This window comes from Panthera leo, chromosome A1 (genome assembly GCF_018350215.1).
Source record: "Panthera leo isolate Ple1 chromosome A1, P.leo_Ple1_pat1.1, whole genome shotgun sequence".
Classification (NCBI taxonomy): Eukaryota; Metazoa; Chordata; class Mammalia; order Carnivora; family Felidae; genus Panthera; species Panthera leo.
The window spans coordinates 203,384,980-203,407,553 of NC_056679.1; the positions used below are offsets into that span (position 1 = coordinate 203,384,980).

A 22,574-nucleotide genomic window follows, 5' to 3' on the forward strand; every position below is an offset into this window, starting at 1 on the left:
TGCAGAATTTTTGTCACATTAAAATATTTACCTTAAATAATTTACCAATTTTCCTCTTACTTTCAACCAAATGAACCATTTGAATGTTACACTTCAATATTACTTTATAGAAGAGAAGCACATTGGATAAATAAATTCCAGGAAACAAAGCTTAAACTAGAAACATGAACATAATATATACCTGTTTGTGATGGCTCTGATAATGTTCAAAATTAGGATCTAGTTCACAGAAACCTGAATATTTAAACATACACACATTCAGGAGTTGAGAATTTAGTAACTTTTTTTTTTTAATCCCGAGGTGAGAAAAACTGTTTGAACTGCCCAGTAGAGGCCAACGAAAGATGCCTATAATACCCTTGGCTTGAATTGGAAAAGGTAGAACCAGAAGAGCAAAAGCTCCAATTCTTGAGCTTCTTACCTGCTTTAGTGTGGGTGTAAGGGAAGAGGGACATTTCCAAAGCCAGAGTTTTGAGATTAGTGAGGTACCTCCTCTACATCAGTAACTCCGGAGTGAGACACTGGATCTATGGAATGAAGGAAAATCAATTCTTGTCCCAAAGACCCCTTAAAAACACATGGTCACCTGTAACAAAGCCAAAGGACTGTGACAACTGAGTGGAATTTCTGAGGGTCAAAGTCTCAGGTTTATACAATATACACAGTGATCAGTCACCATGTTTGCAATTTCTTTGATATGGTAATTCACAAAGCAAGGCATTTCATGTCCTAATTTTCAATCATTCCTAGAGCTCAGAGTAAAATCTGTTAAAATTCCAGGTTATGGAGAAACCTAGTATTTTTAAGAAAGGAAGGCATCCCTCCACCCCTCCCTGGCCTCTTGATTATCTAGATCTATTATGATTTTCCTATAAGATCTGTTTTCTTACCAACGTGGATGTATTTATTATGGATTTACAGGCAAAGTCTGCAAACTTGAGAAACACAGGTTTTTCTGTAATTCTATTTTTCCGATGAGACCCCATGGTCCTTACTCTGAAAACAGGATTGTAACACTATTGTTTGTCATTGGCTCTTCACAAATACCACCAATAGAATCTTTGCTCTCGACAATCATTCTAGGCACTTAAACCATGTCATATTCAAAACACACTAGCTTTTTAAAGGGACCCTAATATGTTTATGATGATCAATTAAAATGAATCATGAGCCTTCAAACACAGAATCTGCTTTGTGGTTGAGTTTTACTCTTCTGTTGTTGATAATGTGCCTTAAGTGCACAACTTAGGTACAAATGGTAACAGCAAAGAAAGCTCTTGAACTGGAGTTCTCCGGATGGTTTGTGTCAAATGGAATGAAGTATCATCATCACAGAAATAAAAGATTCTATTTTTCACTTGCAGAAAGAATTTAACAATGACTGTAAGCTGAAGGAGAGGATAGAGGAAAACGGATACAATACGTATGCATCCTTTAACTGGCAGCACAATGGGAGGCAAATGTATGTGGCACTGAATGGAAAAGGAGCTCCCAGGAGAGGACAGAAAACACGAAGGAAAAACACCTCAGCTCATTTTCTTCCAATGGTGGTCCACTCATAGAGGAAGGAATGTTTGTGGATACAGCAGAACTAACAGCCCTTTCGCCAGGACTAGTCGGTATTCTTCATGAAGACAGTAGCTCAAAAGGCAAAGACACATTGCAGATGTCTGCCTGCTTGCAAGAAAGGAAGTCTTTGAAGGTTTTGTACTCACTGCTGACATATGATGTTCTTTTAATTAGTTCTGTGTCATGCCTTATAATCGAGATAATAGGCAGATTAAATGGGATGGAAGTTATTCCTAAGTGAACAACACTGTGGCTGGGTTTTTGGTTACGTTTTTGTTTATGTTCTTGTTTTTGAACCTCTGAGATAGAACTTAAAGGACATGGAACAATCTGTTGAATGATCTTCGGGAAAGTTATTTATGGAATACGAACTCGTATCAAAAACTTTCATTGCTCATTCAAGCCTAGTGATTCAATGAGCAGTAGGACACGCAAGCATTTACTGGAAAGCACTTGGGTCATATCATATGCACAACCAAAGGAGCTTTGGGCGTGGCATCACGGAAGAATTGGATAAGATTTAAAAATGTAAACATGTTAGCGTAAAACTGTTCTAACAAAACAAATAGTATGGTATGCTTGTGCATTCTGCCTTCATCCCTTTCTATTTCTTTCTAAGTTATTTATTTAATAGGATGTTAAATATCTTTTGGGGTTTTAAAGAGTATCCACAGCAGCTGCCCTCTGATTTACCTTTTCTTTTTCTTCAGCACACCCCATGCATGTTCATGACAAAGTGTTTTTAAAACTTGGCAAACACTTAAGACTAGGAGAGGAGCTAGGGAAGGAGGGTGAGAGCCCCATGTAGTATCAGTTAACTTAATATCACTTCTGCAACAAGAAGAATCAACAGTAAATATGACAGTGCTGGGGCATGGCTTGATGAGACATATCTGCCATCATTTAGAAAGAGCTATCACTCCTAAGGCTTCCTTTCATAAAAAATAGACCAGAACGCCAGATTCTTTTCTCTCAGTATATCCATGGGTCTCCAATACAAAAAGAAGGAAAATTGTGAAGTAAATTTTAGTAGCCTAGCCTCATTATTTGCTAATGATTTTTTGCCATGTCTCACAGTAGTAAGTGATGAAGAGGCTGTCTGCATATATAAGAACCCTTTGTAAGTCCCACATAGCACATCTCCCCCAAAGGAATTATCAAGGAATTTGAAGTGCAACCCTTCCAGGGGCTTAAACTGAGCAAATATATCCTGGTATATGTCTAATCACATACGGAAACCTGTTCCAGCTATATGGCCTAGTCATTACAAAACCAAATAAAACTTATTTTCTGTAAATTTAACGAGCTTTGGAAGATTCCATAATGTAACCGTATCAAAATTCATTTTGTTAGAGCAGGCATAGAAAACAATACATAGGAATATACCAGTCATCGTCACATTGTATTCCACTAAATAAACACATAAGCCTTATTTGCAGTGTCTGTAGTGATTTTAAAAGAAAAGTGTAGAAAAATACTATTTGTTTTAAATACTTTAAATCATAACTATAAGATTATATTGATGCTGCGGTTTTATCTTCATATTTCTTGTTTTGAAAAGGTCTGTTTATTTTTATTGTTCAGACACAGTATTTTGGTACAAGGGAAAGACTCACTAAATGTCTTTGTACTAAAGTTTAACCTCTAGAAAGGCTGGTGTTTTGTGATCCTCTCTTATAACTTCATTGTGTCGATACTTAACCAGCACTTCCAGTTAATCTGTTACTTAAGAATTAGTTTCATTAAGACATTTTCCCATAAAGTTATTCCATTACAGGTCTTTATTTTTTTCATTCCTTAAAAAAGTTGGAATTTCAAAAGATATGCATTTGAGGCAGAGTGTTTTGGCTTATAGCTAAAGTTGCATTTCAGAGCATTTGGCTTCCAACTTGCTTCTTGACAAATCAGATTCTAAAAATGTTTAATTTTTGTGGTTGGAATCTGTATGTTAAAATATAATTGGTAACTGAGTCTGAGAGTTGTAATGCAATGTATTGCTATCAGAACTAGATTATCTTTGTTCTTTTATTTTAAAATAATAATTGCACCTGACACATGAACACGGACCACCCAAAACCAAAATTAAACGTTTGGTAAGACAAATACAGTATTAGATGACTACACTAACAGCAAACAGGGCACAAACTGGATTCGTATTTCACATAGCCATTTAGATTACCAAGGAGACTATGTGTAAACAGGCATCATTATTGCACTCGAAACACTAAAACAGCTTCTAGCAAAATGTATCAAAGCTTGCAGAAGCCAAAAATAGAAAACATATCCCTCACCTCCCCCCCAACACACACACACACACACACACACACACACACACACACACACACACATAGATAAGAACAGAAACAGTATGGTAAGGAGTAAGGAGATTCTCCTGCATTTAAAAATGGCATCTTTGCTTGATAATTGAGACAGAATTCTGGTCCCCTCTGCAGCTGGATTGTGCTACTGAAGAAAAAGCAGTTCCAGTTCGGAATATGTTAAAAAGAAATCATCATGATTTGGGGAGCTCAGCCTCTGTGGGAAGTGTGGCCTCTGGCCATGATGTCAAAGTGTGTCAGCCACAAATGTATGTCCCCATCTGAGTGTTGGTTCGGAGAAGACTCCTCATAAAGATATAGAATCCCTTCCTCCTCCTACCTCCCAAAAGGCTGAACAGTGTATAGTATGTTACATTTAAGTAAATCAATAAAAATGCTGGGAAAGGAAAACAGAAATATTGTCCTTGTTTGTTTTATTAGCCTATACCTAACTATACCTGGGAATAGAAAGAGAGGCTCTAGTGTTCTATGCATGGCAGGATGTGGTTAAACGCCCCACAGTCCCAAACAACAACAAAAGAAAAACATCACTCAAACATTTGTAAGTTTTCTTTAATGTTTTACATGTGTGAGTCAGCTATCCTTACTCTAATAACAACCAAATGCTTTGGATTTTTCCTAAGTATTCAGGTCCACCTAATTTACACAGTGGATAAAGAAGGATGAATTGAAAACAAGGATGGCTTGTGAAACAATGAAAGACTTTTGGAGGAAAGCCAGGAGGCTGCAAAATCTGATTTCAAGGGGAGAGAATAGGCCAATGAATTTGATTTGAGAAGTAGAGACAGAAAAGCATATAATTATGCAAGGTGTGTCCAGGATCCAAGAAAAGTTATGGACACTATCTAAATTGGTCAGCATTAATACTGCACCGTTCCAATAATTTGGACATTGTTCCTTCAGGATTTATGATTATTCAGCAAAAATAAAATTTACCCTTTCCTTATCAGTGAAGGCATTAGCTATTCCAAACTTTGCTTAAAAAAGTTAACTGTAGGAAACCATGAAATACTTACAATACCTCGTGCATTAGAAGTAACCCATTTACATGCAAACAAATACCACGTTGAATAAGAATTCTTGTCTATTTCACTTGACAGAACTTTTCCAACTTAAAGCAGTAAGGAAAAAAGAGGAGTATTTTGGAAGCGTACTGGAAAGAAAAGGACAAGTCTGAGTTCCACTGGAACTGGGATATGAGGCAACTAAGCTCTGCCTCCTCGCAGGCACTCATTTCCTCTTACCTCAGACTGGCTTTTTTTGCTGGGCTACTTACTGCTTGCCACCGATTTCCACCCTTCCAACTCTGAAACCGCAAATCTCTTTTTCTCGAGATCTCCAAGTGCAAATATACTAGGTGTGACTGTTACTGGCCAGGTGTGGAGAGCATCACAACCTCTAGAGCAAACCGTCTGGCATGCGGACTGGCCAAGTGTCAAGCACATGACCACAGAGCTGCAAGGTGCAGCTTCTGCCCACAACTGGAAGTAATGAAGAACAGTGTACCAAGGAAAGGGCAAAGTGCTGCACAGATGCAAAACCCAAAATGGTTCTTAGTTATATCAGTGAGACCACTGACCTAATCATGTATCTCTTTTTAAAACATAGATCTTTTAATCTTATATTTTTCACTAATTCTAATTAGCCTTCATCTAATTTGTTCAAATCAGAGGCATCTCAAGATTGTTTTTCTTTTATGCATCTTTTATAATGGAAAGATTATATTTGTTTTGCTTTGTTCTAAAGCCAAGAGAAGGACCCTGAATGTAGCCAGGATCACTGTAATTTTGTAAACTTTACGGAATAATAACAGATGAACGAAAGTTTTCACTAAATCAAAAGGTAATTCTTCTACTCAATACCAATCTCTATCATAATAACAAGAAAAGTTATTTAACTCAAGAGTATATCCCAGTATTTTCAAGTCTATCAACATGTAGAAAAAAATTGCAACTCAAATGCCATTCGTTATTTAAAATATGGAATAAAAAGGAGAGAAAAATAAAAAAACCTGCTTTATATCTTTTACTACGTCTTTTATACATTCACTATGAGCCAAAGGAAAACCTTATAACATGCATTTCTCTCTTTTGCTGATTAGGATAAAACACAGAATGTCCTTGCAAGGGACTAATCTACTGAAAAACACCTTTACAAACACTATGTATTCATTAAAATGGAATAATCATGATCAAACTAATGAGATCAAAGGAACTGTTCTCATTCCTAAGTGGCTATTAATGAATATTCCCATGTGGCTGCTCCGTGATAGCAGCTAAGGGCAACAATTCCATACTCAAAGAGAAAAGCCATATGTCAACCATATATGCATGTGGCACGTATTATCTTACACATTTTTATTATCCCCCATAAAAGAGCCTATATTCATTTTTTAATACAGGCCATTGCATCCTCTAGAGATGAGCACAGGCAAATGAAGAATCAAAACATCCCATGTTCCTCATTACAACTGTAAATTGAACATATGCCTTCGTACAACTTAGGCAGTGACCCCAGCTACAGAGTAACCAACAACAGTCAGGTCTTAACCCTCCTAAGGGTTTGTTTTTAATTACCTTATATTCATCCTAAATGACTAAATAATCTTACAATTTTCTAAATTAGTTATCATTTCTGTGCTCAATTTAAGCTGCTGACAATGCAAAGATTCCTAGGTCTTTCAAGGAGCAGTAAATTAAAATCAGTGTTTCATAGGTATTATTTAAAAAAAACAACAACAACAAAGACTGCCCTTTATGGTTACAGCAGACATTCAGGTGAGAGGTCACTTATCAATTCAACATTAAAAATGTTTTAACATCTGCTATTTAAACACCAGACTTTTCAATATCCATTTTTTTTCAGTGACATGATCAATATATTCAGACACTAATAGTATTTCAGCCAATATCTGTAAAACTGATATGAGAAAAAAATCTGTATTTAGGGAGCTTTGCAACTAACAAAACACTGAAAAATGGTATTGCAAATAAGCAAAGATACAAATGATATCTTATTTACTTTCCTAATAAATTGATATTAAATGTAAAATGCATTGTATCCTCATGCAGGAAACAAATGAAATTTAACAATATTTAATAATATTTTTTAAGTCAGATTACATAATGTTCCTTCTCATCCTACCCCAGGGAAGTTTTGCATTCCATCCTCTAAAATCTCCTAACAAACACTCAAATCCCCACATTTCAACTGCAACATTTTCTCTCTTTCCTCATTTTTAACTCCAGGTGATATCAAATAGCTATGTGAAATCGACTTCCTTATTAGACTCACAAGAAAAGACAGACTTTATTTACACCCATACCTACCTTCAGCTGCTTCAAACAAGTAAAGACTCCACAATAATAATGTTAGTAGAGATTGTTGGAGGCCTCTAATATTGAGTGCTTGGAATTGTTACATTCTCCTTTCTGGTCATTATTATTCCTATTTCTCTCTATGGTTATAAATATTCCCTAGTGATAAAAATTAGTGGTTCCTAATCATTTAAATTACTCATCTCTACTTTTAAGAATAAAAGAAAAACAATTTAAACATAGGACCTACTAGGGGCTGTAGTCCTAACTGCCAGTATTTTAGGATATAGTCCTATTAAATAAATGGGTGGTGGGTACTAAGGAGGGCACCTGTGTTGAGCACTGGGTGTTATATGTAAGTCATGAATCACTAAAACTAGAGTGGACCTCTAACCTAGCATGACTTGTGTCCTGATAAAAACAGGAAACTTGGACACAGACACGCACTCAGGGAGAACACCATACAAACGCAAAGACAGGGACTGGGTGATGAGTCTATAAGCCAGGCAACACCAACAATTGCCAGTAAACCACCAAAAGCTCTTCACTCTCACAGGCCTTAGAAGGAACCAACCCTCCCGATACCTTGATTTCAGACTTCTAGCATTCAGCCAAGTGAGACAATGAAATTCTGTTGTTTAATCCACCAAGTTTATAATACTTTGTTACGGTAGCTCTAGGAAACTAATACAGAGTCCATAACTTAAGCCCCACAGAAATCAGTTAGGAGGATGTTTGACACATTGGGAATCATAATGCTTTCATGTCAGTACATAGAATTGTTTGACATCAACCGTCATATCAAACAACCTGTAACACACTCCTAAGCCATGTCCCTGAGAAGTCCAATGTACAGTTTTGCTCAATAAATCTATACTTATGCCATAGATTTTTGGAGTGTCCCCACAATCATGTCATACTTTCCCCACAAATTTTGTGGTTTCTCAATGACCCCAAATATGATAGATTCAAAAAACTACACTTGACCCAAATCTCAAAATGGTAGTTAGGTGAATTTGATGTAACCAGAAAATTTAGTGGGAAACAGACATACTTTGGGGAGTTCTAATTTTTTTTTAAATCTTGACCTTCTTTGTTTACTAGAGGAACAACAAAAAACAATCAAATTAGTACATACAAATATAAATCTACATATGGTAGCCTCCACTAATTTCTGACAATTTTATGAATTAGCATCTCCATTATTTTATGCAAAATATTTACAATAGACTACAACGAAGACGTGACAATAACATAATGGAATTGGCTAATATATTAAAATTTATACGTCTAATGAATATTGCTCACTTCAGAGAATATTAGGAGACCATATTTATAATATTCTTCATCCTAGAAATCAAATGTTCTCAGCTCGTACCTCCTTTTCAAAGCACTGATTTGATGCCGGGGACTTTCTGTTCCATCCCATCCATAGTAGTTTATACCAAAGATGGGCACCTGTGCTCACACTCATTTACAATCCTAGCTTTTATCTTTTTAGTCTTAATTTCCCCAGTAGAATTACACAATTAGCTTTTGAGTCCAAATACATTACTGAACTTGTTTCTATGATCCTACTGTTGTGCAACCATAAGATGGATGGCTAATAAGGGCCATCTTCAAAAACTTTAGTAAATCCATCCAGAACCAAAAATGTATAAAACAATGAAATGCTTGTGTTATGTACTCAAAAACTACAAGGATCTTCTGTAAATATAGTCGCATTTGCCAAACCGTTTCTCCTAATTTGTTTATTCCTCCTCCTTTGATCATTTCCCATCTGAACTTCCATCTTCTTTTGTACAACTAGTAATCAAATAAGCAAGAAGCTAGCAGGCCTTCAACAAAACAGACATCTGCTAGGCAAATAAAATAACTCCAGGATAATCCAATGCTGAGTCAGTGCTGCATTTAACCACAAGAAAACTCAACATTCAAAATATCACAGGTTGGTTCCGGGACACAACATAATACCATCACTGGAAGTTTGTCCAAGATTTGTCTCCCATATCAAATGCAGTAAATTAGCTGAAAGGTTGAGCTCCGTCATTTGGCTCTTCCCCCTAATTTTATAAAGGATAAGACTGAGGTTCATTTTCCTTACCAGAGCTCCATGCTAGGTAATGAATGCAGGTCTCCTGGTGCCAAAATCACTCTTCCTTCCATTAGATGAGAACTTTGCCAAACAAATAAATAGAGAACCACACCATTTACAGTCCAAGGCTGTTGTTTTTCAATGTACGTCTAAGGATAATGAAAGTGTTTCCTTTAATGACACATCTCCTCTTATGGATGCTTTTTTGAGAGGAATAGTATATATGCTTTGAATCAGAGAGATAGAATTTTTTTAATGTTTATTTATTTTTGAGAGAGAGAGAGAGAGAGAGAGAGAGAGAGAGAGAGAGAGCGCACACGCGCAAGTGAGCAAGCCTGAGTGGGGAAAGGACAGAGAGAGAGGGAGACACAGAATCTGAAGCAAGCTCCAGGCTCTGAGCTGTCAGCACAGAACCCGATGTGGGACTTGAACTCACGGATCACAAGGTCATGACCTGAGCCAAAATCAGATGCTTAACTGACTGAGCCACCCAGGTGCTCCAGAGATACAATTTTTAATCTTAGCTCTGCCATTCTGTAGCAGTGTAAACTTAAAAAAGTTACCCCATTTAAGATAAAAATGAATGAACAAAGAAAACTTGAATAATTCCTAATGTTGGGAAAGATCATATTTGTTAACTGTTTTGTGTAATGACTGGTAAGCAATAAGTACTCAATACATGTTGGTTTTTTGCCCTCTCGTTGGTCAATTGTTAATATTTATGAAACATGTCCCAATGTGCTAAAATAATGACTGGGTCAAAATCTCTACATTACTCAGGAGGTTACTTCAATACACAGATTCCAGGTTTAACTTATGATTCTTCCTTTCTTCAAATCTTTTTCTGACCATTGAGTAGATCATCACTGTATATTAAAATCAGCTTCTCCAGCACTGTTGGTTACTGGGCTCTGGGCCAGCTTTTGAGGAAGTACTGTGGTTTTGAAGTATGATTTTCTCACCTGAATAAAACGGGCTTTCTGAGGCACTGGAGCAAAGGAGGCACAGATAATATGAAAAGAACATAAGCATGGACATAGCTTTCTTCAGATATAGAGGTGACATTGTCTGTGGAAAGTCTGGTTTGAGAACAAGAGGGATCGACGTTTTAAAATATTCACTTGGAAGGAAGAATAAACACTATGAGTGCAAGGGTTTCTAGAGAAATTGTAGAGGTTTTAGTTTAGCAATGTTTTAGCAGTATTTCAGCTTCCCTCTCCCTTCCAACTAATACAAACCTCACTTTCATAGAAAGTGAAAGTGACAACTATTCAGCCCACAGTAAATAGTAAATACAAAAAAACACAGCAAGATTATTTTTCATATTCTCCACTGTACGGCCATCTACCTTCTGTTACATTTTTAATCCTTTTGCAAATAGTCTGGGAAATGAGGGAAGGTATGCCTATCTACCACCTTTGTTTCCCAGCTTTTAGCATCCCGAATACTAATGGGAGGTACACTGCCCAAATGCTCTTTGCAGGACCTAGGCACTCATTCCCTGGGTGCTAAAGGCAAGTTGCACGCTCCCCCTGCCTCCTGCTGTGGCAGTCACATCAATGTCAGGTATTAAAGCCTTGCCCCCTTGCTCAGTTGGGAATAAAGCTCATCCCTTATTTGACGGGTCATCCCCGTGGGATCAGCTGAGACATCTCTTGTGACTTCATCTCAGATCAACTTTTTTCGCTCTGCCTACAGCTGTTTACTTCACCTCTCACAGGTGTTCGTTCCAAGAGCACTCCCCCATAAACTTCCTACATGAAAACCTCCATCACAGAGTCCGTTTCTCTTGGAACTAGATCGAAGATAGCCTGTAAGTGTAGTTTGTTTGTTTTTAAGGTAGGGACTATTTGACAAAACTGTAGCAAAATGACTACCCCTTCTTCTGAACGATGGTTGCCTCAGTTTTAACTTAAACAACATGTGAGTTTAATAAGTCCACCAGAGAAACCTAAGGATGCACAACACTTCCTAGGAATAAATTGATGCGGGAAGCAGCAATGTTTAGGACTAGCATGGAGAGAGCCAGTAGCATAAGAGATTGGGAATGGGTTTGCCAATCCAGTCGCAGGATATGAACTAGAGGTCAATGGGCAGTAAGCTAAGCGCAAAACCATACAAGGGCAAAACGGCAATTGTCTAAAAGTCTTTCCTTTTTATTTTTTGACAGAATCCGCAGAGAGAAGTTATGGTAGATGCGGTTCTATTGTGGAAAGCCTAAGGATTAAAAAAGTATACTCAAGCATTTTAATCTTTTTTTTAATGTTTATTTAGAGAGAGAGACAGACAGAACGTGAGCAGGGCAAGGGTGGGAGGAGAGTAGAGAGAGAGACACAGAATCGGAAGCAGGCTCCAGGCTCCGAGCTGTCAGCACAGAGCCCCATGTGGGGCTTGAACCCACGAATCAGGAGATCATGACCTGAGCCGAAGTCAGATGCTTAACCGACTGAACTACCCAGGTGCCCCAAAAGTATACTCAAGACATTTTAAAAGGAATATTCCCAAATGTTTCTTTACAGGAAAAAAAAGTCAGTAGAAAATGAGACATGTGTAGGTATATGAACTTCACTGTAAGAGGGTTCATTTCGGTTTACCAGGAGTCCAGAAAGCCAAGGATGCTATTCCCAAAACTACAAAAAGTTCCAGAGCAGCCCCTCCAAACAGTTTCTGGAACCTAAGTATTTGTATTTTTCTAAAGAAAATCACTGATAACAATTTGCTATTATTTTTTTTCCCCAATGTGCTATGTTGAAATTCCATTACTGAGAGCCTCAGACATCATTATCCAGGACAATTCCCTATTATTATGTTGGAAATGGAACTTAATTTTAGGTTTTCAATTCCAAGTCCTAAGCGGGAACTAAATGTCACAGAACAAAATGTCACGCAATGAGATCGGATACTAAAATATGTGACAGTAACCAGATGTTTCCCTAACAATTACCACATAGCAAAGGCCAGTCAAAGAAATGAGGTACAGTGTTTCTCACAAGTCAGAGGGCCTCCACATTGTTATGTGATGCTGGTATTTGCCAGTTTATATTCTGGTGAGCATACTCTAGATGCCTCTGAAGAAACACAGAACACAAAACACGATTATTTCTATGAAAGACTTTTGAAAGAAATTACTTAAAGAATTCTCAAACAGGGCAGTATCAACAAGATCCAGGTTCTCATTAAAATATAAAGCAGACAGAAATAGGTCCCTAATCACTCGACTACATCCTTATCACCATCATCTCTGCCTTAACACCCTCCTGTTAACTACTTTACCATTTGTGAGGCATGACAGGAGGCAAAAAGAAACAGGATTTAGGAGACAGATGTTCAGCTCAGAGATGAAGAAGCAAAATTAGAGCGGACCAAAGAACAAGAACATGCTGCCTTCCACCTTGGATACTATTTATGACCAGATCCCTGAGTCTCAGTCCTTGGACTGGTTCCTCAACATTAACCAAAACCTGCAAGTTTCAGGGAGCAAGAGATTTGTTTTCAGGACTGATATTCCTGTAGCCTCTTGATATACAGTTTTAATACTGTGGTAAAATGGTGGCCAATAGTGAAACCAAAGATGAAAAACAGAAACACTCTTCAAGCCCAATAGAGATAGATACCCAAACTTCCATGACACAAGGGTAAATATTAATTTAGTGGATTTATTACTTTAATGGATTAAAAAAATATTTCAACAACTCAAGTCAGAAATGGAATATAGGGAATACACAGCCTTCTGATGTGAGAACAAACTTAGATTAAAACAAATTTTAGAGATAGTTATATGGTATAACAATTTGATCCAAGAAAACATAAAATATATTTAATTCACCTTACATGTGCAATGTTTCTTTTCTGGGGGTTCTAAAGTATTATATGAACTAGTATATTTGTATTAACACGTATAAGTTTAATGTAGGATAGGACAACAATTTGGGAAGTGTTTAAGTTCTAAAATGTATCCTTGAACCTTTTAAAAACTTCACTCCCCATTATATCTAAGATCTCCCTCGGCAGCTAAAACACAATATACAATATGTTGGGTTCTTAAAAAAATATTGAGTTTGTTAATAAATCTTTTTTTTTTAACGTTTATTTATTTTTGAGACAGAGAGAGACAGAGAATGAACGGGGGAGGGTCAGAGAGAGGGAGACACAGAATCTGAAACAGGCTCCAGGCTCTGAGCGGTCAGCACAGAGCCCGACACGGGGCTCGAACTCACAGACCGCGAGATCATGACCTGCGCCGAAGTCGGCCGCCCAACCGACTGAGCCACCCAGGCGCCCCAATAAATCTTAAAATATAAAGGTATATAGTATTCCTCTTTTTCCACTTTGACAAAAATAATGAGGTCTTTATGCTCATTATTGCTGTCTTCAGCAGACTTGGTTATGCAAAACACAAGAAAACAGGTGGCTCCATCAATCTGGAAAGAAACGCCAACATCCATCTCTCCATGATTTAGTGCAAGTCTTAACTTGGCATATTTAATTGCTACATGGCGTTCCATCTTAAGAAAATAATATTACTCATTTATTCATCTATCTTCAAATGGATGCACATCTAGTTTGTTTCTAAATTTTTATAGCCAGCGATGCAGTAAAACATCTCATGCAAGTCCCTTGGGGTACAAAGTCAAAAGGCCTCTTCAGTGTGCAATTAGAGACGGACTCTAGGGTTTTATCACCTTTGAACTTTCCCATATATTGTCAAGTTGCTCTCCAAAAGAAAAAAAATTTAATTTTAACATGGTTTGTGTTTTCATGTCATTTTAAAGAAATTCTTCCCCATCTTAATGTTACAAAATTTTTCTTACAAGATTTTTTCTAAAAGTTCTGAAGATTTCTTTCCTATTTTGATTTTCAATTCATGTGAAATTTATTTTTGTTATAGTGTGGGATATGGATACAAGTTTATTCTTTTCAACATAGACAGCCAATGGTTTCCCTACTTACTTTTAGGTCCAACCTTATCATATATATAGGATAACCATATATTTTTGTTCATAGAAAGCAAAATGCTTTTGAAATTAAAGGGGTGATTGTTAATAATTATGCTCAGACAAGCATAAGCAAAAATTGTCCCATGCAAACTGGGACATATAGTCATTTTACTCATAAATCAAATTCAAATATGTGTGTCGTTCTATTTTTTGACTATTTGGTTTCCTCTGTTAAAGCTTAGATGCCTGCAGCTGCAACACACAATTTTAGTGATGAATTTATAATGCCAGATAGCGGGGCACCTGGGTGGCTCAGTGGGTTAAGTGTCCGACTTCAGTTCAGGTCATGATCTCATGGTTTGTGGGTTCGAGCCCTGTGTCGGGCTCTGTGCTGACAACTCAGAGCCCAGAGTCTCCTTCAGATTCTGTGTCTCCCTCTCTCTCTGTCCCTGCCCTGCTCACGCTCTCTCTCTCAAAAATGAATAAATGTTAAAAAATTAAAAATATATATATAATGCCAGATAATTTCAGGCCAGTTTTAACAAAATTTTAAGAACCATGGGATCTTGCAGTAGAAAACTTTTTCATATAAAGTTCAGATGGGAAATAATATTTGCAGCTCATAACACTAAGAAAGATTAATATGCAGAACATATCGAGAACTACAAACCTCTACTAAAATAAAGAGATCACTTCACATCCATCAAATTAGGAAAAATTAGAAATTCTGACAACACTAAGTGCTGGAGAAGATTTGGTAAAATGGAAAATCGTAGGTACTGCAGGGGTCTTGTCAAACAGAGAGGGAAAAAGAAGAACAATCTACCCAGCATCTTCATCAAAAATGTTCCAAAATGCTCCACAGCCCTTTTGATTTTACATGAGTTTTCAAATCAACTCATCTTACTCCTCTGCAAATTGTTTTGCTTCATCTGAGTAGCTGTTCTGCTCTCAACTGGCCACATCACAGCCTGCTTGCCTAGGAGAGTACCAGTGAATTTAAATTATTGATAATGTTGCTTTTTTGCACCAAGGGATACATGTGCTTTAATACACTAAGGGATAAACATGTCATAGACTGTAGAGTGCCAAGAAAGCCTTAGTAGAAAGATGCCAGAGGAACTGTGATGTGAGTGAGAGAGTTCAGTTGCCTCAAGTTGCCCTCTAGCATCATGATGGTCATTATTTTTTAAACTCTTATACTTGGAGATACTTACAGGTTTGACATACCGTTGAAAAAAAATAATAGATCAAGATTCTGAATCCTTGAGCTAATTCCCCTCAATGGTAACATCTTGTGAAACTAATACAATAGCACAACCAGGATATTGGGAGGAAGAGTCAACATATTGAACATTTTTTTTAAGTTTATGTATTTACTTTGAGAGAGTGCAAGCTTGAGCCACTGAGGAGTGGGAGAGAGAGAGGGAGAGAAAGAATGCCAAGCAGGCTCCGCATTGTCAGCCTAGAGCCCGACATGGGGCTCAAACTCATGAACTGCGAGATCATGACCTGAGCTGAAATTAAGAGTCAGACGCTTATCCAACACCGCCATCCAGACGCCCCCATATAGAACATTTTCATTACCACGAGCACCCCTTATATTGCCCTTTTATAGCCACACCTACTTCCCTCTCACTCCCTTGCTCTTAACATCTGGCAACCATTAATCTGTTTTCTATTTCTACAGTTTTGTCATTTCAAGAATGTTATATAATGAAATCATAAAGCATGTAACCTTTTGAAAGTAAAAGCAAGAAGAGGGGAGGGAAGGAAAAGAGAAAAAGGAGGCATCATTTTGGGATTCTGCCTGAATTGTTAAAAATGCATAGCCTAATTAGGGGAATTTTTTTTTTTCTCTCAATTATCTGCTTCTCTTGTTTCAACAAGCTTTCCACCTCTTCTTGTGTATTTAGGTTTCCTCCTTTTTAATTGCATCCCTGCCAATGTTCTGACAAATCTGGCAAAGGGAAGAGTCTGAAATTCTAAACTCATGTGGCAGAGCCCTTCCAGCGGCACTACGAATTTATGGTAGAACAGCAACTGTGTCAATGAATGAACCTGCTTATTACTGGTTCTTTCACATGCCAGCCTGTGCTCCAGACTCAGTAACTGGGGAGTTCTTTCTTGCTAACACTCTGAACATGCCTTTTACTGTTTTCCTCCGTGTTCACTCATCTCCAACACACTGTTCTCACTGCTTCTCAAATACACAGGTATGAGGGCACCTCAGGAGCTTTGTGCTTGCTGGTCCTCCTTTGTGAGACTCTTCCCCCAGGGCACCTAATGGCTTCCTCACCCATTTCAATCAGGTCTCTGCCTAAAGATCACTTTTCATAAAGGCCTTTCCTAACTATTCTACATATTTTTGTACATGGGTTCATTTTTATGCATGGCACTTAATACAATCCAACGTACCGAGTATTGGTGTATTCTCCGCTGGCATTTAAGGTCCAAAAGAACAGATTCTTTCTTTTCACTATTATATCCCCAGAACTTAGACTATTTCCTGACAGGTAGTTAGCAAGGAAATATTTGTTGAGCAAATGAATAAGTAAATGATAGAAGGAATTTTCACCCCCTTAGGATGCTTGTATATCCCTAGTGATCAAGCATGGGGAGATGTTACTGCTGCATATTTTTTAAGGTAGGAATTCAGAGAACAAGTTTGAAGACAATCACAGAATTATTGGCAAAACAAAGAATAGAACCCAAGCTTCAGGATCCAAAGTTTCAATCAATCTCTTCCATGAATTCTGACAATTCTCTACTTCTAATTATCTAAATTTTATTATCTGAAATTCTTCCATCTGTTCAACCCACTAGAAATTTCATAGACAGAAGTTTTTTAATGCAAAATTTATAGCAGAAGTTGGCTTCCTCAAATCAGGTCTAAATTACCCCAAGAATAAGCCTTTCCCCAAAGTATTTTGGCATTTCCTCTCCTGGCTGCAGTCAGATCCCAGAAGCCAAAAGGTGTTCTAAAGTGAAAAGTAACAGGAAGGAAAAATTAACCAAACTCTTGAAGCTTCCAAAACTATTGGTGCCAAGTTGCATTTGCATTTTGGTGTGGATCAATTATGAAAGAAGAAGGGGAAGGGTTATTATTCAGTCTGATCCCTCAAGTTTGAGATAAACTTTTGGTTAAGCTCTACTTGGGAGTTTCTTTGTTTAAATCCCTCCTGTTTCTTGCTGACAGTTCACTTTTAACTAGGTTCTCCTTCATGTATATTTAGATAATTTTCTTAGCGGGAGCCAGAACACATTTAACATCATCAGGATGGACCTAATTAAATGGGGGACAGATGTCGATCTTTCCATAATACGTGGAAGAGTTGTAAGATTTCTTTTTAATTGAGCATGAAATATGCAACAGATTTGTCGTCACCTATGTAGAATTACAGATTCAATAAATATATATGATAGTGTACACATTCTTACACAACAGTTTTCAAAGACAGAGGAAAATAAAAAATAATCACTTATAGAAAATATTTTACATGTAGCTGTTATGCAGTTTAGCCTAAAACCAAACTTACCAAGTTTGAGAAACAACTACCTTCCACTCCCTTCAGTAATATGAAAGTATACTGTACCATGAGGATAATCATTAGCATTTCTTGCCCCTTCTCATTATTGCCCCCCTACATGCCCAAGGTAAAGTAACAACACATTTTGTCGTAAACCATTTCATAGGCTTGTTAAAGAACTAGCCTCAACAATCTTAGTATGGTGGAGAGAATATTAATATTGGTGTCTGACAGGGGCACCTGGGTGGCTCAGTTGGTTAAGCGTCTGACTTCGGCTCAGGTTATGATCTCACGGTTGGTGAGTTCAAGCCCCGTGCTGGACTCTGTGCTGACAGCTCAGAGCCTGGAGCCTGCTTTGGATTCTGTGTCTGCCTCTCTCTTTGTCCCTCCCCTGCTTGTACTCTGTCTCTCTCTCAAAAATAAATAATGAACATTTTTTAAAAAAAATGTTGGAGTCTGACATAACCTGCATTCAAATTCTGGCTTAGTCATTTAGCCGAATTTAAAGGAACTTTACTTACGATAAAATAGGGATTAGAATTCTCCCCTCAAAGGTTAGTATAAAAACCTGAAACAGTGCATGCAGAGCTCCTAGGGCAGCTCCTGGGTTACAGAAAATGTTCAATAAATGCAGAACCAATTGAATTCTAAGAAGAAAGCCTTAAAGATTCTTACTGATATTTGTTTCAAATAAAAAACTGACTTGCCTCCTAAATTTTTCAGATACCTGATATAACATTAGTATTGGAAGGGACTTAGAGATCAACCAGTTCAACCCACTCATTTCGGAGATGATGAAACAGAGACCCTGAGAAGTTAAGCGATGGAAGAGACAAGACTTCAGGTAGCCTGGCTTCAGAGTAATGACCAGAAAAATCACTAAAAAAATGAAATTCACAATTCCATGACTGATCACTTCAATTTTCCTATTGTTTCTCCTCCCATCTCTTTCCATATGGATATTTCTTCTCATGTGCTGGAATTATAGCCTAAATACAATTTTATAGCTTTTTTTTTAAGCTTATGATTTAAAAAGTAAAAGAAGAAGCAGAGTTGAAGAAACACAGAAAAAGAATATCCTGTTTGGGGAATTACTGTTATTTGATGGTCTCAAATTCTGGATGGCCAATTGTCTTCACATTTATACTCACTCGGTTAGAATTTTCTTTTTCTCCCTATCCAAGTAAATGACCACTGTGACCTAAAACCATGGTCCTCAACCAGGGATACCGTGGAGACAAAAATCATATGTATGCAATGACAGTGTAAAAGTTTCTTTGTTAATTCTTCATCTCTTCATGCTGCATCGATAATCAATAGATTATTAATTCATAGGATTTCAAAAGTGGAATGAAGAAGCCACAAAATTATCTGTGTCATACATGAAAATTTTTCTTGTATAGTTTAAGTGAAAAAGTAAAACAGAAACTATACTCTCTTAAAGTCTAACAGATGCATGGGCACTGTTGACCTCCTGTGGTCCATTTGTCCAAGAGCCACGATCACTCACTAGGTGAGATGTCCTAAGGGAAGAGGAAGAGGGACAGTGAGACCCTCAAGATTTGTTTGCTTTTGGCAGGTTAGCGTATAAGGGAATTGACGTGTGGCCAGCAAAGTAGATTTATTAGGTTATACGAGCCAGGTTTTTTAAATTTTGTTTTTGTTTGTTTGTTTGAGAAAGCACAAGAGCAGAGGAGATGCAGAAAGAGAGGGAGGCAGAGAGTCCAAAGTGGGCTCTGCACTGACAGCAGAACACCGACGCAGGGCTCAAACTCACAGACTAAGATCATGACCTGAGCTGATGTCAGACACTTAACCGACTGAGCTATCCAGGCGCCCCTGAAGAGCCAGTTTTTTGGGTTTTTTTTTTAACGTTTATTTATTTTTGAGATAGAGAGAGACAGAGCATGAACAGGGGAGGGTCAGAGAGAGAGAGAGGGAGACACAGAATCTGAAACAGGCTCCAGGCTGTCAGCACAGAGCCCGACGCGGGGCTAGAACTCATGGACCACGAGATCATGACCTGAGCCGAAGTTGGACGCTTAACCGACTGAGCCACCCAGGCGCCCCTGTAAGAACCAGTTTTAATTCAACTGGCCCTAACAAAACAATGAGATGGACAACTGTTTTATGTTTTAAATGACTTTAAAACATTTCTATAAATATTCAGAATAAAGATAACATTATTAATAGAAGCACAAGAAAACAACTATAATACTAGAATTGGCACTTCTATTCCAAGAACAAGCTTTAGCTTCATCACAAAGTTCAAAACAGTAACTGAGTGGGGCGCCTGGGTGGCTCAGTCGGTTAAGCGTCCAACTTCGGCTCAGGTCATGATCTCGGGGTCCATGGGTTCGAGCCCCGCGTCCGGTTCTGTGCTGACAGCTCAGAGCCTGGAGACTGTTTCAGATTCTGTGTCTCCCTCTTTCTCTGACCCTCCCCTGTTCATGCTCTCTCTCTGTCTCAAAAATAAATAAACGTTAAACAAAAAACAAAAAAAAACAAAAAAAACCCGAGTAACTGAGCAACCCCATCTGACACAGTAATACTGTGTGTAGTTGTTGAAAATATAAACGATCTATTTCTCCAAAGTAAAATTTTATCAATGAGCTTGAAAGTAAAGCTTTTCTAAAAAAATACACACTCATTATGTGGTAAGAGTAATTTGAAAATAAAGGCTTGGAAATGTTTCTATTGTTATGATTTTATATTGAAAATTATATACATTACTTAAAAAATCTCAAATATCTGTGCCTATGCACAAACATGTGCATACATATACAGACCCACACACTGTGAATTCTTTTTCCTAATTCCATTTTCATAGCTTTGCCCCTAAAACAATCCTCCTCTTTATATTTTGTTTAAAATTTGAAGATACAGAGCAAACAAAGTGTTCTTCCTTTACATAACCTCATTATAAGGCTTTAAGGGGTTTATAATAAAGTGAATTTCAGTTAAAATACAATTCTATTAAAAAAATGTGAGTACTTGTACATATTCTAGGCACTTTGCTAAAGGCTGTGAGGTTGTAAAAAATCAAGGACTAATTATCTCTATCTGAGATGGCAGCAACATAAAAGGAATCATGGACAAGTAGATAAATAATCTCGCACAAAATATAATGTGATAATAGAATAAATACATATTATAGAAAAGACTGGGTAAATGCTGGGTCATGGAGAAAAAGTATTCAAATTTGGCCGTTCAAAACAGGGTAAGATTTTAACAGGTGATTTTAGATGAAGAGAAAGAGGAGAAGCACAAAGCCAAATGAATAGTACCATTAAGGCGAGGAGAAGGGAACCAAGGGAAAAGGGTGTTGGGATAATCAATCTCTGCTTTTTCATCATAGCTTTATCACATATGGATATACTCCTAAGCAACTTACTATTTAGTTTAACTTACTTTTGAACTTCATGTAAAAGAAACCAACTGTATGTATTTTGTTATTTTTTTTTAATTTTTTTTAACGTTTATTTATTTTTGAGACAGAGAGAGAGCATGAATGAGAGAGGGTCAGAGAGAGGGAGACACAGAATCTGAAACAGGCTCCAGGCTCTGAGCTGTCAGCACAGAGCCCGATGCGGGGCTCGAACTCACGGACCGCGAGATCATGACCTGAGCCGAAGTTGGCCGCTTAACCGACTGAGCCACCCAGGCGCCCCTGTATTTTGTTATTTTACCCAAATTTGGGTTTGAGACTCATCCACGTTGAAAAAATTGGCTGCAGTTAATTCGTATTTTTTTGCCGTTTTATAAAGATGTAACTAATTATTCTAGTATTAAAGAATCTAGGTTTTGTTTGATTATTTTTTTTAGTTTTTGCTGGTGTAACACGTCTTCAAGGATGTGCACACACCTAGTAGTGAAATTGCTGGTATGTGTGCATTTATTACTTTACACGGTAATATGAAATGGTTTTTCACAGCAATGGTAATAGTTACACTTCCATGACATTCCCATCCCAACAATTCCTTACCAACACATTGTATTTTTAGAACTTTAAAAAAATAGTTTAGTGACCTGGCGGTGTGAAATGGTAACTCACTGCTACCATTAATAATCATGAAAATAAAAGTTATTAATAAAGATGAGTATTTCATATGTTTATAGGTCATTCTTGGCATAAGGTATGTCCCCAGTAATGGTTTCTTAAATTAATGAAGAATAATCAAACAGCACTATGTGAATTCTATCAAATCATGAATAGTGGCATAGCAAGATCCTACTGTTTTTATGAGGGTACCAAGGATTTTGAAAACAAAACCAATGGTATTTGGAAAATGTCGCTACATATCTTTTAGAGTTGTGGTCGGTTCTGTAGAAACAAAGCAGAATGGTATGTTTCTTATTTAACTCTAATTTTTCTTATCATATGCACTGGATCTACAAGAATATTTGCTTCTAATTAGAGTAATGCTCAGATAATATTGGCTTGCCCTTAAATTTCCCAAACTGTTTGATAGGCAGTTTAAAATTAGATTTACTAACCATTATTTAACAGATCTGTAGTTACAGATCACAGGAATATTTAAAAATCATGACCACAGATCAGTTGTAATTGCTGGCTCAATATCCACTATAGAAGCGCCCCTAATGTTTTGTTAAGTTAAGCATAGGTTCCAGCCATGGAGAACTTATTTCAGGTTTCTGAATGTGCCTGACCTTTGTGCCTCAAGGTTTTTAAATATGCAGTTCTTTCTGTTATTAATTCTTCCATCAGTTTCTGGGTCCATGGTTTCCTTAGACTCTATGTATCAAAAATTTATATTTTCAATATT

The 22,574-nt window shown here is 37.3% G+C and overlaps 1 protein-coding gene and 1 long non-coding RNA gene across 3 annotated transcripts in view; one reads left to right on the forward strand and one right to left on the reverse strand.

The window, feature by feature from the left end:
- The window catches only part of FGF10 (fibroblast growth factor 10), a 78,114-nt gene extending 76,205 nt beyond the window's left edge, over nt 1-1,909 (forward strand). The window contains exon 3 of the mRNA XM_042950281.1: nt 1,365-1,909. Within this exon, the coding sequence (XP_042806215.1) occupies nt 1,365-1,562 (198 nt within the window). The 3' untranslated portion in view covers nt 1,563-1,909. The remainder of the gene's footprint in view (nt 1-1,364) is intronic.
- LOC122226697 overlaps nt 1-22,574 on the reverse strand; it is a 487,385-nt gene that overhangs the window by 330,844 nt on the left and 133,967 nt on the right. The gene's annotated exons all lie outside the window — the stretch shown is intronic.